The sequence below is a fragment of the Zootoca vivipara genome, chromosome 14, assembly GCF_963506605.1.
Source record: "Zootoca vivipara chromosome 14, rZooViv1.1, whole genome shotgun sequence".
Taxonomy (NCBI): domain Eukaryota; kingdom Metazoa; phylum Chordata; class Lepidosauria; order Squamata; family Lacertidae; genus Zootoca; species Zootoca vivipara.
Genome location: NC_083289.1, coordinates 38,180,538 through 38,196,153, shown reverse-complemented (window position 1 = coordinate 38,196,153; position 15,616 = coordinate 38,180,538). Strand labels below are relative to the sequence as shown.

The following is a 15,616-nucleotide window of genomic DNA, read 5'->3' as shown; positions in this document are numbered from 1 at the left end:
ACATGTTGCAGCAGGCATCATTTTAGAAGAGGCATTTCGTTTGTCACATAATTGGGGAAGGGGAATTCCTAAGATGGTGCTTCCTATGTGCAGAGTTTTTTAATAGAAAAAAAAATTACTTGTTTTGATGCCCAAGTAATCAAAGTCACCATTTCAGTCTAGCCGATTAAAATGACTAAATGTGGTAGCCCTAAAGTATTAGCTCAAGACCTTTTAAACTCATGAGGCAGTCCAAATATAGCCAACTTCAATCCTTTCACCAAATCCCATCAGTTTTCTTTAACTTAGCCAGAGCTTTGACAAGGCAGCTTAAGCTTGGCTCAGGCTGTCTATAGCAACAGTCAGGTGCAGTTTTATTATGACTTATCCCAGCTACATGAATGAAGATCCAATCTCACTCTCCCCCTGCCCCTCCCCTCCCCTTAACTGATTGCCGGGGGGGGGGGAATCATGCTTTTTGTCTGTGGAACATGTTTTTGTTTTTTACACCCTAAAGATAATTTTCAAGATTACCCTGAAAACAAGGAAAGTGAAATAATGGACCTATGCTGTAAATGGATCTTTAAAAACCGTGGTCAAGTAGGCTGTGCCTTTTTAGTTAATCCCAGTGCAACTGTAGATCTTGTGGGTCAAGAAAATCTGTTGAAAACATACTTGGGGCAGTTGAGCTGAGAGGAGTTAATCCTGAAGAAGCATTTGGCATGGTAATGTCTAGCCACTCCATGTTGTCTAAATTTGTGTCCGGAAGATCAAGAGATAAACAGGAATTAGAAGCAGTGAATTGAGAATCTGTTGTTTCCATAGGTGACTGCGAGTGATCTAATATGCCAGAGTGGTTAAGGAGGTCATTTTGAAGGTCCTCAATTAGAGAGAAAGACTCTCTGTCCTCACTACTGCTTGCCAGATGAGGCATTCCATTTCCTGAAGGCAGAGTTCCTTCCAAGAGGGCTTCTAGCTGATTCTCCAGACATACAGAGAAATTGCTTGTTGGTTCTAAGGAGAGAGGAGGGGCCATTTGGACTTGTGGCGGCGGACGAGACACCACTGTGTTCACTGGCATTGTGGTGATATTGGCAGTAACAGGTCTCATTTTGGAAATCAGAGATGGTTCTTCCTTGGTAGGCAGAGAAATCTCTGCATAAAAGGCAATGGGAAATAAAATCAGTAAGATATTTTATTTATTACATATAAGGGGGGGAACCCCTTACTCACTTTGGTGCACCACTGTAGCAATAAATTTATGCTTTTGATACAATTAATTTGAAAGCGGTGAATTATTTATACAATTAAGTCTTGTGAGATAATTAAGTTATCAAGCTAATGTTTGTACAACTATCAACATGATTGAAGACATGTGCTGCAAAGCCCACGTTACCCAAAGGAGTCAAATAGCCACCCCCTTTTTAGAGAGCCTGTTATCTTCTCATTCTTTACCAGACTTTCACAGATTATTCCAATGACTAAAGGGAGAAGATCTCTACTCAACACAGTGGATTCTAAATTGATTAACTGAGCTCATGCTGCAAACCACTGATAGTTAATGAACTGTCAATAACTTTCTGTACTAACTGGTTAAATATTAGGCCACTATCAGCCTGATGTATATAAATGTCAAGTATAATAATAAAGTAAAATAAAATAAAAATAAAAATTTATTATTTATACCCCACCCATCTGGCTGGGTTTCCCCAGCCACTCTGGGCGGCTTCCAACAAAATATTAAAAATACATTACTTTGAGATTACTTTGAGAATGAGCTGCCTTTTATGCTGAATAACAAACATGAAATCCAATAAGAGACACCCTTTTTATGAATGTCACCCTCAAGGATGCTCATAGCAAAATCCCTCTTGAGCAGAGATAAGGATGAAAACATGTTGTTAGACTATGTCTCATCCTGCCTAACCACTGGCCATGCTATCTGGGACAGATGAACATCTGGAGGGCCACAGGGCCACCTTCCCTGCTCTATACTAAACAGCAAGAGCAGCAAATTGGAAGGGAAGCTGCCTCTTGGTACCAGTGTCACTACACTTACTAGGACCATGTAGGAGCAGGCAGGGCATCAGCACAGGTGGAGCCAATCCAGCATTCCCACACCACCCCAAACCACACTGTTGCCCTACCCTACCCTTGTAAGTAGCAGCAAAGCCAGTGCTGGGCCGCCAAACCCACAGTGCTACCCCTTCCTGACAGCTGTTCTTGTTAAACCAAAAAATAGGAATAGGAAGCTCGCTCTACCATTTGATCCATTTCAATCTGACTCACCTCCGCTTTTAATGAGAATATCAAAGAGGTCATCCATTTGCTGGCTGTGAACACTGGAAATCTGTAACACAGAGAGTTCTTTATTGTTTGTGTCACACACCTTTCCCTAAAATATATGCATGCTCTGCACCATGTGGGGATCACCATGCGGATTGTGTGCTGGTTTTGATGCCATACACCCTATGTATCTACCTAAATAAGGATGCTTTTGTGATCCCATTTGCTCTTTTTAAAATGTATTTTATTAATTATTCAACCAAGTTGCAGTGTAGGGAAAAGAAAAGAAAAATCAATAAAGTAGAATTCAACAAATACAGATCTCATATCATTTTTGATCCCAAAGAAGGAACAGGCTTATGCATATTTAAGTTAACACAATTTTACTAGCTAAAGAACAACATTTTGCAGATCTGTGACACTTTTCTAAAGGACTGATCCAACTAAGGTTGCAGTGCTACACACTTACCTGGGAATAAACACTGCTGAATTTAGTTGGGAGGATGCATATATAAGAATGTGCTGTAGGATCATTAGCAGCTATTCTGCTAAGAATTAATATAATCACTGTTTCCGGAGAATGGTGTACTACACAACTGCAGGTATGGGAAGAATGCTCTAATAGGCATAAAGCAACACACAGGGTACAAAATGCAGAGAAAGCCTTCTTCACTCATTACAGCTACCATGGTGCAGAAGAGCATGATAGTTGTCCCCTTACTTAGATATTATTCAGTCCTAGGTACATCTTATAATGAGATCTTGGCTGGATTAGGCTGCTAGCAGACGGCCAATGAAGAATGATAATCAGAGAATATGAGGGCTTCGAAACTTTCAGCCTACTAAAGAGGGGAAGAAAGCCAAAAGGAAGGCAAAACTTTGATAGTGACAGAGTTTTAAAAGGGGGGGGGAGAGAACGTGTCTCCCTTAGTCTCCCCATGGCTGCTCATTATGGAAAGATGTGAAGAAAGTTGAATGTGATTATTCTGTGTAGAACAGGGAAACATGTCAAGTTGTTGCATTCCTGCATACATCTTACCTCTCGTTGAGAAGCCTGCAAGCTGCGAGTCTGTTTGATGGCTTCTTCATAGCGTGGAGGGTCTTTTGCCTTGGTTACTGAATTGCTGAACAGAGATTGCTGCAAAATGTACTGTTGGGGTTGAGACTGGGAGGCCAGCTGTGTGAAACAATGGCAAACAGTTCGCAAATAATTGTGGCAGCAGAAGGTTCTCAAACAGCGTCTCTACAGAAATCTACATGACTTTCCTTTAAAAACAATAATGTGCTAATTTAGCACCTTGTATGTCATCTCCATTAATCTACTGGAAATGAAAAGTGCACATAAAGAACAACTTCCCTTTATATGGCTGCGCAGTAAGCGTAGCCTATGGCATTTAGGGTTGACTCTGACTAAGACTCATATAGAGTACACCTGCTGAAATGAATGCACCAGCATTAGTCGTGCTCACTTGTTTCTGAGTAGGATTAACTTTGGAGACAACCCTATCATTTAAATGTGGCCCCATCTTGTTTGGAAGTTGTCTTGAGATTTAAAAGTTCTCAAGTCAAAAAGAGAGGGTGCCTCCTTGTTTTTATGCCATGGTCAGAGTGCCTCAAATACGTTACTCTAGCAACCTCCTAGAGGGTATATATTCTAGGGTATGGGAACAAAGTATAAGTGGTCAAAGGCAGCTGCTATATCGAGAGACCAGAAACCACCTCCTGTCCTTGAACTTTTTTCATTCAAACTGGTTGTCTTACGGCCTTTGTAACTAAGAAGCAGTGTCTGAGTTTGCTTCCCCGCTAATCTCTCCTGATCTCTTTTCCTTTTGTTTTGCATTTTTTAGATTGTAAACCTAAAGGCAGGGACTGATTGATTCCTGATCTTTGTAAGCTGTTTCAGGAACTTCTTTTTGGCTTAATGGCAAGATAATAAATGCTTTAAATAAGTTAGTAACTGAATAAATAAAATGAATATACCTTCTGAGGAGCACTGGGTCCATTTTGCACCAAGGGCACCTGGTTCCCTGAGTGAACAGTGGTATTTGCTGTCTGATTAAACAAAGGTTGCTGTAGAGCTGTCACAGACTGATTCTGATAGGAAAATACTGTATTTGGTGAGGTAGGAGGAAATATCTGTAAAAACAAAATGTATGCATTTAAAACTCATGCATGCCATTTTTCTTCAAGCAAAAGGAGCATGGTGTACTGTACAACAACAATCAAGCAGCTCCTAGTGTGGCCAACAATAATATTAAAACTTAAGTTGAATAAAATGCTCTAGTGTGCAATATCACTGAAGTGGAGAAAGTACAAAGGCCTTCCTTAACAAGGCAGTTGTAGCCAACCTTTGGTGATGCCTGCCAGATGTTCCTGGTCTACAACTCCCATCAGCCCCAGTCAGCAAGACAAATTGCAAGGAAAGATGGGAGCTGTAGTTCAACAACTTCTGAAGGGCCCCGTGTTGGCTTGTCCTGTCATGGACGGATGGTCCTGTGGAGATATAAGTTCAGCAGGGTAGTGGAACACCAAGCAAGGAGTACATTTCACACCCTGCTCTATTTGTGTTGGATGTAAGATTGCAGCCGTAGGCTTTTTTTGTAGTAGCAATGTCCTAGTAGTTTCTCCTGCATACACTTTAGTAAAATGAAGGAGGTGTGGTATTGCACATTTCCTATTAAACAGAAGAAACCTAATGAAGTGCTACCATTTCTCTCTAATGAACCACAAATGCACACCAACTGGGACAGAAATGTATGTATGCCTTATGTATGAAAATGCTACGGCAGTTTAGAGAATTATTCATTGCTGTGTGATTTAATTCAGTATAGCAGTTTTCAGAAGACACAATAACAGGTTGTAGTACATTTCACAACTGATTTAAAAAAAAACAACAACCCTGAAATCATTAAGTATTGCTGAGGATACACCACATTCACCAGTGCAAAATGACTTCCATTCAAGCATTTTGGGGATGACTATACTGTTCTAATATTTTTATATGAGGAAAAATTCTAACCTAAGAATCAGAGAAATGTAATAACAATTTATGAATCCTATTCAATGCTATTCAATGCTATATCCTACTTTAAAGAATATCACATACTTTTAGTTAGGAAGCAGAAAAGTAAATAGTTCCACTGACAGTATGCAGTCTATCTATATTCATAATTCACCAACCTGTCTGTTTTGTGGGGTGTGACCAAGCAGATGCTGTGGGGAAGCATTTTCTTTGGATGCTGAAGAGTGCATCTGTGGTACTTTCTGGGACAAAGCAGAAGTAGATACTTGTGCCATGGCTGGAATGCCAGACTGTGGCTGGGCCTACAGGAGAAAGAGTATGGCTTGATTTCACAACACAGGACACAGCTGGACTATTTGCATAAATAAAGAAACCCAGGGATGTTATAATGAATCTTTAAATGTTTGACATCAAGTCCTCCTGAAGTATCTAAACACAGTGCTAAGGAAGATGGTGGGTTCGCATGTTCACAGCCCATGAGCAGCAAATGCTGCTTTATGGACAGACAGGTGTTATGACCACTGTGGCTTCAATTGGCTTGGCTTCTGTGATGTCACAGTGGGCCTTGAGAGCTGCGGAAAAGAAAGCTGAAGGGGAAATTAAGAGCTGCATGGTAAATGCAACAACCACAACAACTCTTGTTAAGTTAAACCTCACTGTCCTGTTCTGCAAGAGAAAGAGTCATGGTCAGTGTGGCTATGTAAAGCAGTTTTGCAGCTTTTAGAGTGAAGAAGCAAATGATGCTTGCTGCTTGTATATGTGGTAGTGTGTGTGTGTCTCTGTGTGTGTGTGATGCAATTATCTATTTCAGTTGCATCCCTCCATCTTCACCTGAAACAAGAGACGTATAAATATACCTAAAACTGAGCCAAACCACCGGCCCATCTGGCCCAGTACTGTCTGTGCTGACAAGTAGCAGCTCTCCAAGGTCTTCTACAAATGCATCTCTCATTCCACTTACTGGAGATCCTTTTAGATTACTTGAAAGGCGCACATCAAACTGGGCATGTGCTCTACCACTGAGCTATGCCTTCTTCCTTAAGATGAATAGAGGCATCTTTTAGAGATAAGGGAAACAACGAGTGAAGCCAAAATTATGCATTTTTATTACACACTCACTTGAGAGGAGCATTCCAAGGTGTGCATGTGATCATTAACCCTGCTCTAGAAAAAATATGGCAGGAGAGTGAGTTGGTCAATCCAAGTCTCTTTGAAATGAATTTTCTGACTGACATCACTGCCTGTTCTAGCGCCAGTCCACCAGGCACTTCTTGAGAAATCCCAAAAAGGTGTGCTGGTGCCACTTCCAGTTATACACGTTGCAAGAAAGTGTTTGTTTGTTTGTTTGTTTGTTTCTTGAAAATCCCTGAATTTGTATATGTGGCACATTTTATGTCTTGCATTCATCTAGGCACATGAGAATTTCTCTTATTATGTTTTATGGCAAGCTGTTCACAAGAACAACTATTCTTATGGTAATAACAGAACGGATTAATAATCAAATTCTGTCAGCCACTGTGTTGAAGCAGCAACTCACAGTAAATCCCCCTTGCACTGGTACCAGAGGCCTAATCCAGAGCCCTAATCTAACAACTGGTATGACTTTTTAATCCATTTACATTAGATCCTATGGCCAGTGCAGGATCCACCTGCAATATGCATCTAAAGCACTATCATACAACTTTAAAAAGTCATGACTTCCTCCAAAGAATCTTGGGAACTGTAGTTTAAGGGGTCTGAGAGTAGTCAGGAGATCCCTATTCCCTTCAGAGAGGTACATTTCCCAGAGTTCCCTGGTGAAAGGAACTGGTTGTTAAACCAATCTGGGAATTGTAGCTCTGTGAGGTGAACAGGGTTGCACCGATGACCCTCAACATCCATAACAAATCACAATAGATAAAGTAGTCACTGAAGTCACATGAAGAAAATTCCCCATGACTATCAGATTGTAAGTGACAATGACAAATAACTCAAAATGGAGGAACCTTTCGTACCTGTACCTGGATACTGCCCACAGGTAGTTGCATTGAAGTGGCAGAATTTGGACCCTGGAGAGAGAGTGGCAGTAGCAGCTGTGCTGTTCCTTGTGCAGTAAGTAGAGCTTGAGGCTGGGCAACAACAGCAGTTTGTGGCTGTCTCTGCGAACTTACATAAAACTGAGATATGACATTATGTGGTTCAGCTTTGGCCAAAGGTACCTCCTGCTTGATAACAATAGCCTTTTTGGCAACTAGGTTCTGGACATCCACTGATGCTGGCTGTCCTAAAGAATGGTTGGCTTCAGATACAGGTTGTTTTGCATCAGAGCAATCTGCTAAAGTGCCTTCCTCTTTGACATCATGACCGACATGCTTCTGATTCAAAGTCAGTGTAATATTAGCTGAGGCTTGGGGTTGCTGCTGCTGAACCCGCTTTTCAACTTCAAGTTGCATTTTCAGCACTTCCACGAGTTTCTGCTCTTGCTCCAGTTTTCTTTTGAGCTCTTCAATCTGCTTCTCTTTTTCTTGAAGCTTACGGTCCTTTTCTGCTGCATCAAGCTCCATGCTGAACATGCTTCCACTGCCTTGACTGTCCTCATTTGTGGTAGCTCGAAGAGGAGGTGATGCATTTGGGAACTGTGATGGAGACATCACGGTCATGATTTCCGTCAAAGTATCTGCCATGTTAGTGTCATCCGTGCTGAGACTGGACGGCTCTGAAGGTGACGGGGAAATGGGCAACGGGGAGTTGATGCATTCCATAGGTGTTGATTTGCTGCCAGTTCCACCAGATGTTGTTTCTGAAGAAAAGCTGGAAACTGAGCTAGCTATTGGCTTGTTTAATGTAGCAACAGGGAATACGGCAGTTATTTCTCCAGGCTGGCTGGTACAATTAGTGGAAGGAGTAACTGCCGCTGTATGACTAGCATTGATAGAATTATTGTTAAGATCCTGATAGGGTTTCAAACGCTCAATAAGATCCATTTTAGTCCCAGACACTGGCAATCCTCTTATCTTGAGCTCCATTTTCAGTTCAGCTACCTGAGGTTTTTTTTTTTAAGGAAAAAAGAAGCATTTGTGAAAAAGAAGCCAACTAGTATCAGGATAACTCTGACACATTGCTTTTTTCTGCACACAGGAAATACTATGACTTATAGGGTGCCTAAAATTACTAAAGACAAGATAAATTAGAGAAGAAAGAAAAGTAAAAGGGGGAAAGGGTGAGTTGGGAAAAGCCAAATTAAACACATGTGTCTTAATAGGTGCTTGAATGAAAAAACAAATGAAGAAGAACATAGGAAGCTGCTTTATAAGGAATGAGGCCATTTGTACATCTATCTCAGTATCGCCTACACTGACTGGCAGCACTTCTACAGGGTTTCAGGCAAGGAGTCTCTCCAAGCCTTACCTGGAGATGCCATAGACTGTGCCTAGGGCCTCTTGAATACAAAGCTACATCCCCAAACTTCAGCCCTCCAGATGCTTTGGACTACAATTCCCATCATCCCTGACCACTGGTCCTGTTAGCTAGGGATCATGGGAGTTGTAGGCCAAAACATCTGGAGGGCCGCAGTTTGGGGATGCCTGCTACAGCCCTTTCTCAAGAGAGAAATGTGTAAGGTAGAAGGACTTTCCAGTGATATGAAGCTAGAATGGAAAAGGCACTGGTAGGAACAGTGAGATTAATCTTAGGTTGAAATAGAAGACTAGTACCTGCACAGTAAGTGTTCTGAGATGGAGCATGAACTGAAAGGAGCATTTAGAGATAGAAGAGAATATAGATATAGAGGAGAGATACCAGGGAGACACAAAACGTAGAAGAGAAGGTGAGAAGTGAGAGGAAACCAGCGAAAAGAACAATGTAAAGAAGTAGTAGGACCTGGTCAAAGAGTGGAAACAAGGAGCAACAATGTGCAAGTGAAGTTCCTGCCAGCACAAGGTTTTCATGTTCACTGTGCTGCTTGATCACCTACCTCCACATACATTCCCTTCCCTATGTGTGCAGAACCGACAGCAACATTGCACTTAATGGGCAAGCCCGATGGCACCTTACAAAGTAACCTTTATGATTATTTATTAATATAAGCTGTTGTCAGGTGCGGTAAACTTTGCAGGCATGAAGAATTATTTATAGGCAAGCACCTGAATTATAATTTACTACATTTTTATCCCGTTTTTCTTCCAAGGAGCCCAGATTAGCCACAGATGCTATCCTTCCTACTCCCACTCCTACACATTTATCTCCACAACCATCCAGAGAGGTAGGTTAGGATGAGAGGTGGGGAATGAACCAATGTCACCATGTGAGTTTCATAGCAAAACAGCGAATTGAACCCAGGTCTCTGCAATCCAAGCCAAGTAGCAGTGAACAAGGTGAGTAAAGGGAAAAGGGTATGATTTGGGAACATTTGGAGTCCCATGAAAGCACTGCTATCATAAGAAGCAAACCAAAATCACTTTTGAAATGGTGGCAGGACACTTTTTTACCTTTAAATCATCCAAGCTAGGAGGCAGGGGCCCAGGTTTTCTGTTGGAAATATTATTGTTCTGTCTCGGAGTGCTGGCTACTGTGGAAGATGTGCTATTGTTCAAAGTATTCAGTGGTACATTCCCGGTGTTGCTCTGTTTGTCACTCACTGGCCTTTAAGAAAAAACGGAATTGACGCTTTCAACCATTTTCTCCATGACCTCATTGTAATATGCATTGCCTTGAATGTGAAGTGATTTTCCACTTAACTATGAAGTATTTTATATATGCTACACAAGTCAAGAGTACTGTATACCACTAGAAATGCAAAATGCCCAAATCATTTGTTTCTTTAAAATATATTTTATTCTGTTAGCGTAACAATAGGGCCTTTGTTTTAAAATGCTGACGGGAATTTGTATTGAAATAAAGTAAGAATTTGTAAAGCACTTTGTACTGCTTCCTCATTGGCTCAGCTGAAATGTGAATCCAGACAATTCACATTTCTCGGGGTGGGCAGTACATGCAAATTGGCCTTGATCTTCCCAGAAAAGGGAAATATGGCAGTTTCTATCAGGATAATAACTTCAGTAAATGTCTCAGAGAAGCAGGAAGCCTATCTTTTGACACTAAAATAGTTATCTTTGAGAATGCCTGCAGTGGCATTTAATACATACTTATACAATACATGTTTAATATGAAATGCTGTGTGCATAAGAGACAGACAACCCTTTGTCTCTGATGGTAAGGGCTGGAAACCCCATTTCTATGGGTGTCTGCAAAGGCCTGTTGCCTGCAACAGTGCTAGCTCCAGATTAACAGTCACAGCCTACTCTTCAGAAGCATCATCTGGACTAAACAAGAATTAATTGCGCCCATGTAATTAGCATACAGGGTTTTTTCTCACAATAACAATGGGGAAGACTGAAAAGCCTCAGTGCTGTGGGAGATGGGGAAAAGAATTTTAACTCCTCTTCCCCGTCATGGTAACAACAACAACAACACTGCCTCTTCACAGGTTCAATATGCATTTCATTGGAAGCTCTTTTTGACCATAACACAGACAGCAGCTTTTGAAAGCCATTTTTCATCTGCACTGTAGCAGAGAGAGAAAGAGTAATCTTCCCCCATCCCCATAGTCTGAAGGCTGCTACATACATTGCAGAAAGCACACATTATTGTAAACACACAATTAATGCTCCATCTAGTTTAGTCCTTAATCTGTTTGGATAACAGGATTTGGCACCTCATTTGGGGTGAAGATCAAGAAGCTGTTCCTATGTGACCAGAACTTTGGTTTATACCATCATGTGTCCATTCTGCCTTTGCTATCCTATATACATCTGATGTGCAAGGCTTTAAATAGTACTGTTGTCCTGGACTGAATTGCTGCAATGTGCTAGGGTTGGGGGTTGTTGATGCATCCATTTTTGCCTAGCACAGATCATATGATTGGGCTTTATGCTCTCTCTCTGTTTAAACAGATGAAACAAATTTGATGTGTGTGTGGTTTGTTTAAGAGGATGGCAACCCCTGCCTATCAAACTAGAAGAAATAGAAGCAAGACAAGTCCTGTATTCCTCAATTCCCTTGTTTCCAACAGAATTCTTCTGTAGTTCAGAAACCTACTCTCTCCCCAAAACTGACTGGAAGCCCCAAAACACCAAAGCAAGCATAGCAGTTGATATGTCTCCCTATTAAAGACCATCCCCTCTCCCACTGACAAAGCTTCACATACTTGAGTGGTGCAGGAAGAATCGTCTGGTAGTTGTAGTGCTGCTGCTGTTGGCTCAGAATCTGCAGTTGCAAAAAAAGCTGTTGTTCTTGCAGCAAGCGAGCATAGTTGGAGTCCATCTGTGGCTCATTCTTCTCACCTTTCTGATCAGGTGGGATGTACTGATGGTACTTTAGTTTCTTCACTCTGGGCTTTGGCTCTTTGCTTTTCTTGCTCCGAGGTTTGTCACTTGGGTTCTTGGGGTGGGGTTGCTATTCATAGACAGACAGCATAAACAATGAGTTGGAGCCAAAGGTTCCCTTCTGCTCAGGGAAGGGCTCTTTTACACCTTGCAGTAGAATGCAACAGTGCAGCTAAAGAACAGTGCAGCTAAACCCAAAGATGTCACTCTGCAAAAGTACACATAGTGATTTCCCTTTTGCTTATGGCTCTTGGTATCCAAAGAAGCCAAGAGTGCTTGCTTAGGTTTATATGAAAACCAGTGCTTGTGATTTGTTTCTCTCCAAACAAAAATGAAAAGGAGGAGTGGAGCAGGAGCAATTTTAGCAGTGTGCACTAGGATGCTGGCTTGTCCATTCAGTGTTGAATTGAAGCAACACTGAATGCAAGTCAGCTTAGCGTGCACTCCCAAAGATTCCTTTGCAATGGGATTTACAGTTGGCACTTTTTCAATTCAGCACTGAATACAAGTCCCACTGCTTTCCAGTGGGATCAAATATACCGGATGTCATATGATGTCAGGTTATTGATAAATGGGTGAACCCACCCATCTGTCAAATCTGGCTGGAAAGGGTGGACCATATTATGTCTGAAGCAGTCCTAAATAAAATGACTAACCTTCCAAATTGTGTTAGTTACCTGTGAGGTAAGACACTACCCCCTCCACCCCAAAACTTCTCTCTATACCAGTTAGGTCAGCAGTAAACCACCCTGTGATCGTCAGATGGAGGGTAGTATATAAATTTAATAAAAAAAGTAATAATAAATAATTATACATTGATGACAAATTACATTGGCTCCAATCCAGCTTTAGTCTCTGGCAACCAATCACTATATTAACTGGTGGCCCAAGATAAGCAGCTGTTTCCCCATACAAATCAAAAGATGCAAGCAGTCACTTCAATGGAGCATCAAAATGGTAACAGAGAGGTTATTCAGATGCACTTCTGCATCTGCAATGGCTATGTACAGATGACTGCCAGTCTCCTCTTCTGGATACTGTAGTGCAACTATCTTTTAGCAAACAAAAGGCAATTCTATTCTATGCTTGTATATTCTCTGTCAGGCAAATGTGATCTACCCAACATGCTTAGGAACTGCATGATTAGGAACTGCACTGATCACAAATTTGTTTCTACCAAATATATCAAGAAGAGAAATTGTACTGCTAATTCCAACCTAAGTTGGAACTTTATTAAAGGTTGTCTAATTCAGAGAACTATACAGAGCAGGGGTAGGGAGCCTGTCCCCCTTTGGATGTTGCAGAACTGTACAGTTATACCTTGGTTTAAGTACGCTTCGGTTTGAGTACTTTCAGTTTAAGTACTCCACGGACCTGTCTGGAACGGATTAATCCACTTTCCATTACTTTTAATGGGAAAGTTCGCTTCAGGTTAAGTACGCTTCAGGTTAAGTACAGACTTCAGGAACCAATTGTATACTTAAACCGAGGTACCACTGTAATTCCCATCATCCCCAGCCATTAGCTCTGCTAGCTAGGGCTGGCAGGAGTTGGAGTTCAATAGAATCCAGAGGTTGACAGGTTCTCCACCCTTAGCACAACGGATAGGCAAAAGGATAGGCAAAGGGATTTAGGGGTTCATAACAGTCATTGTGCATGTTGTGATTCTCTTGTTGCATTGTTTCTATTTAGATCATAGCTGCCAAGTTATCCCTTTTTTTAAGGGATTTTCCATTATGCTGAATAGGATTCCTCGCGAGAAAAGGGAAAACTTGGCAGCTATGATTTAGATACCAATGACAGATACTGCATCTACTCTAAGAGAGTAAAGCTAGAAAAAGTTCAGAAAGGGCAATGAAAATGAGGGTGGAGAAACTTCCCTATGAGGAAAGGTTACAATATCTGGGATTTCTTAGTTGAAAGAAAAGGTGAATAAGGGGACATTATGATAGAGATATATATTATGCATGAATTGGAGAAAGTAGGTCTCTCTCTCTCAAATGGTGATGGCCATGAATGTGGCTGGCTTTAAAAGAGGATTAGACATGTTCTTATGCTATATAGAGATGCATCACCTTGGCTGATTTTCATGAGCATCTGAAGGATGCTTCAAATGTGGATGCTGCAATGTGAATGTGCAGACTGTCCTACTAGTCTGTAATAATTTGTAGCTTTGGAACAAATAATCATGAATGAATGAGAACAGAAAGCAAATGTAACAGTCAACTTTTTTTGTTGGGCTGCAGGCCATGTTTATAAACAAAAACGGCAGATCACAGTCCAGTATTACAGTTACAGGAACTTTATTGAGGAAATTCCTCACAACCACTGCAACAAACTGACTTGGCTTAAATCAAGAATTAAAAACAACTATAGGACAGATTCACTGTGCAAGAGCCTAATCAAAAGCACTAGTCTCCTATTTATGGTAATCATATCCAAAAGTCCCCTCCCCAAGTCTTCCAAAGTTGAAACCATATGTCCACATGTTTCATGATGCACAGAGGCTCCCGCACACATTTGAACTTACGTATCTGCCAGCTGCATTTCTGAACTAGCACTTGGGAGTGGAGAAAATGGGGACTCCCATTACACATGCAACATACTCCCTGCACCAAGTTCCATCTGCTCACAACCATGCAAAGTTCTGACTTGTCCACAATAACTGCCAGTGTATATTGGTAGCATCTTCCAGATACCCTTAACAGGTTCAGTTCGCTTATTAAACCCATGCTGTTAACTATTTTGCTAAGCAAACTCTCCAAAGCCTAGAAAACTTAGATTGTTCCAGTCTGTGGCTTCCTAAATGCTAGGGATGAGCAGTAAGTGTTGGTGGAAATGTGATGCAAAGGCAGCATTGGCTAGTATTTGTTAGGGCACAAATATTGGCATATCTGACTACCCTACTCCCCAATAATTACCTCTCCCTTCTTAGGGACAGTTGCCTCACAAGGAAGAGATCTGTTGCATTACACAGCTTTAGGTGGTATTTGATCTTTAAAATCTAACCACTGCAGGAAAAGCTGGGTTCGCTTATAGGTGACATCACCACTGTGTCTATTTGACTGCGGGAAATGCCTTATAAAACAATTTTATAGAAACGGGCAGGGGGTTATCCTTTCCTGCAATCCTCTGAAGGCCACTAATCCAGCTGGCATAATAATAAACCTTGGTGATAGCAATACTAAATCTGTATTGACACTGAAGTGCAAGGTTTTGTGTGTAGGTGTGTGTATGTTTTAAGGAAGGCTGAACATCCCTTGCCAATATCTTACTTGCTCCCACATCATCTCAGAAAATGCAGTGTCGGGAACACAACACTTGCAAACAAACAAACAAACAAACAAACCACCATAAGTCCAACTACAAATAACTGTTCAGTGAATGTTGTAAATGTCATGCATTTTTACATCACTAATTTTCCTTCAGAAGTACCTTCTACTTTAATGTATAGAACTGGATTCTGGCGAAAACATGGTGCTTAAAATTAACATGTCAGCCAAATAACAACTTGACCATGATTTGTGCTCTTCTGTGATGGCTTCAGTGGCACCTGTACTTATACAAAGTTATCTTTACTTATGCTGTTTCATTTTTCAAATGTCTGTCTTGCAAGATCCATAATACTAGTACACGAATCTGGCAATTTTTCTAATCTCTCCTGTTGTGAGATTTTTCTTTGTTAGTAGAGTAAATAAACCAAACAAATCAAGCATGACTGTTTTCTCATACCTTTATTAGTGTTGGCCCACTGCTGAGTTTTGTTGCCAACACGGTATTTGGGCTAAGAGAAGCAGCTGCAGAGCGTGTAGTGTGCTGATCAGTGACAGGCGGCTTCAGAAATTCAGGTAGTGATGGTATTAATGTGGGGTACTGATAATAAAGAAAACAAAACAAAATGAGTAACTACTGCCCAAACATTTTTTCAACATAGGCATTGGCTTTTCTAAGAGAATTTACATCACAC

At 41.1% G+C, this 15,616-nt stretch overlaps 1 protein-coding gene across 8 annotated transcripts in view; it reads right to left on the bottom strand.

Annotated features, from left to right (window-relative positions):
• Positions 1-115: 115 nt before the first annotated feature.
• The window catches only part of MRTFB (myocardin related transcription factor B), a 93,458-nt gene continuing 77,957 nt past the window's right edge, over positions 116-15,616 (bottom strand). For 7 of the 8 annotated variants that reach the window (XM_060282875.1, XM_060282877.1, XM_060282878.1 and 4 more), the window contains 9 exons: positions 15,382-15,522; positions 11,472-11,719; positions 9,754-9,907; positions 7,282-8,307; positions 5,446-5,589; positions 4,246-4,401; positions 3,305-3,442; positions 2,269-2,329; positions 116-1,134 (listed from right to left, as the gene is read on the bottom strand). In XM_060282875.1, the coding sequence (XP_060138858.1) occupies positions 599-1,134; positions 2,269-2,329; positions 3,305-3,442; positions 4,246-4,401; positions 5,446-5,589; positions 7,282-8,307; positions 9,754-9,907; positions 11,472-11,719; positions 15,382-15,522 (2,604 nt within the window). In that variant the 3' untranslated portion in view covers positions 116-598. The remainder of the gene's footprint in view (positions 1,135-2,268; positions 2,330-3,304; positions 3,443-4,245; positions 4,402-5,445; positions 5,590-7,281; positions 8,308-9,753; positions 9,908-11,471; positions 11,720-15,381; positions 15,523-15,616) is intronic. The other variant, XM_060282876.1, reaches the window with a different exon arrangement.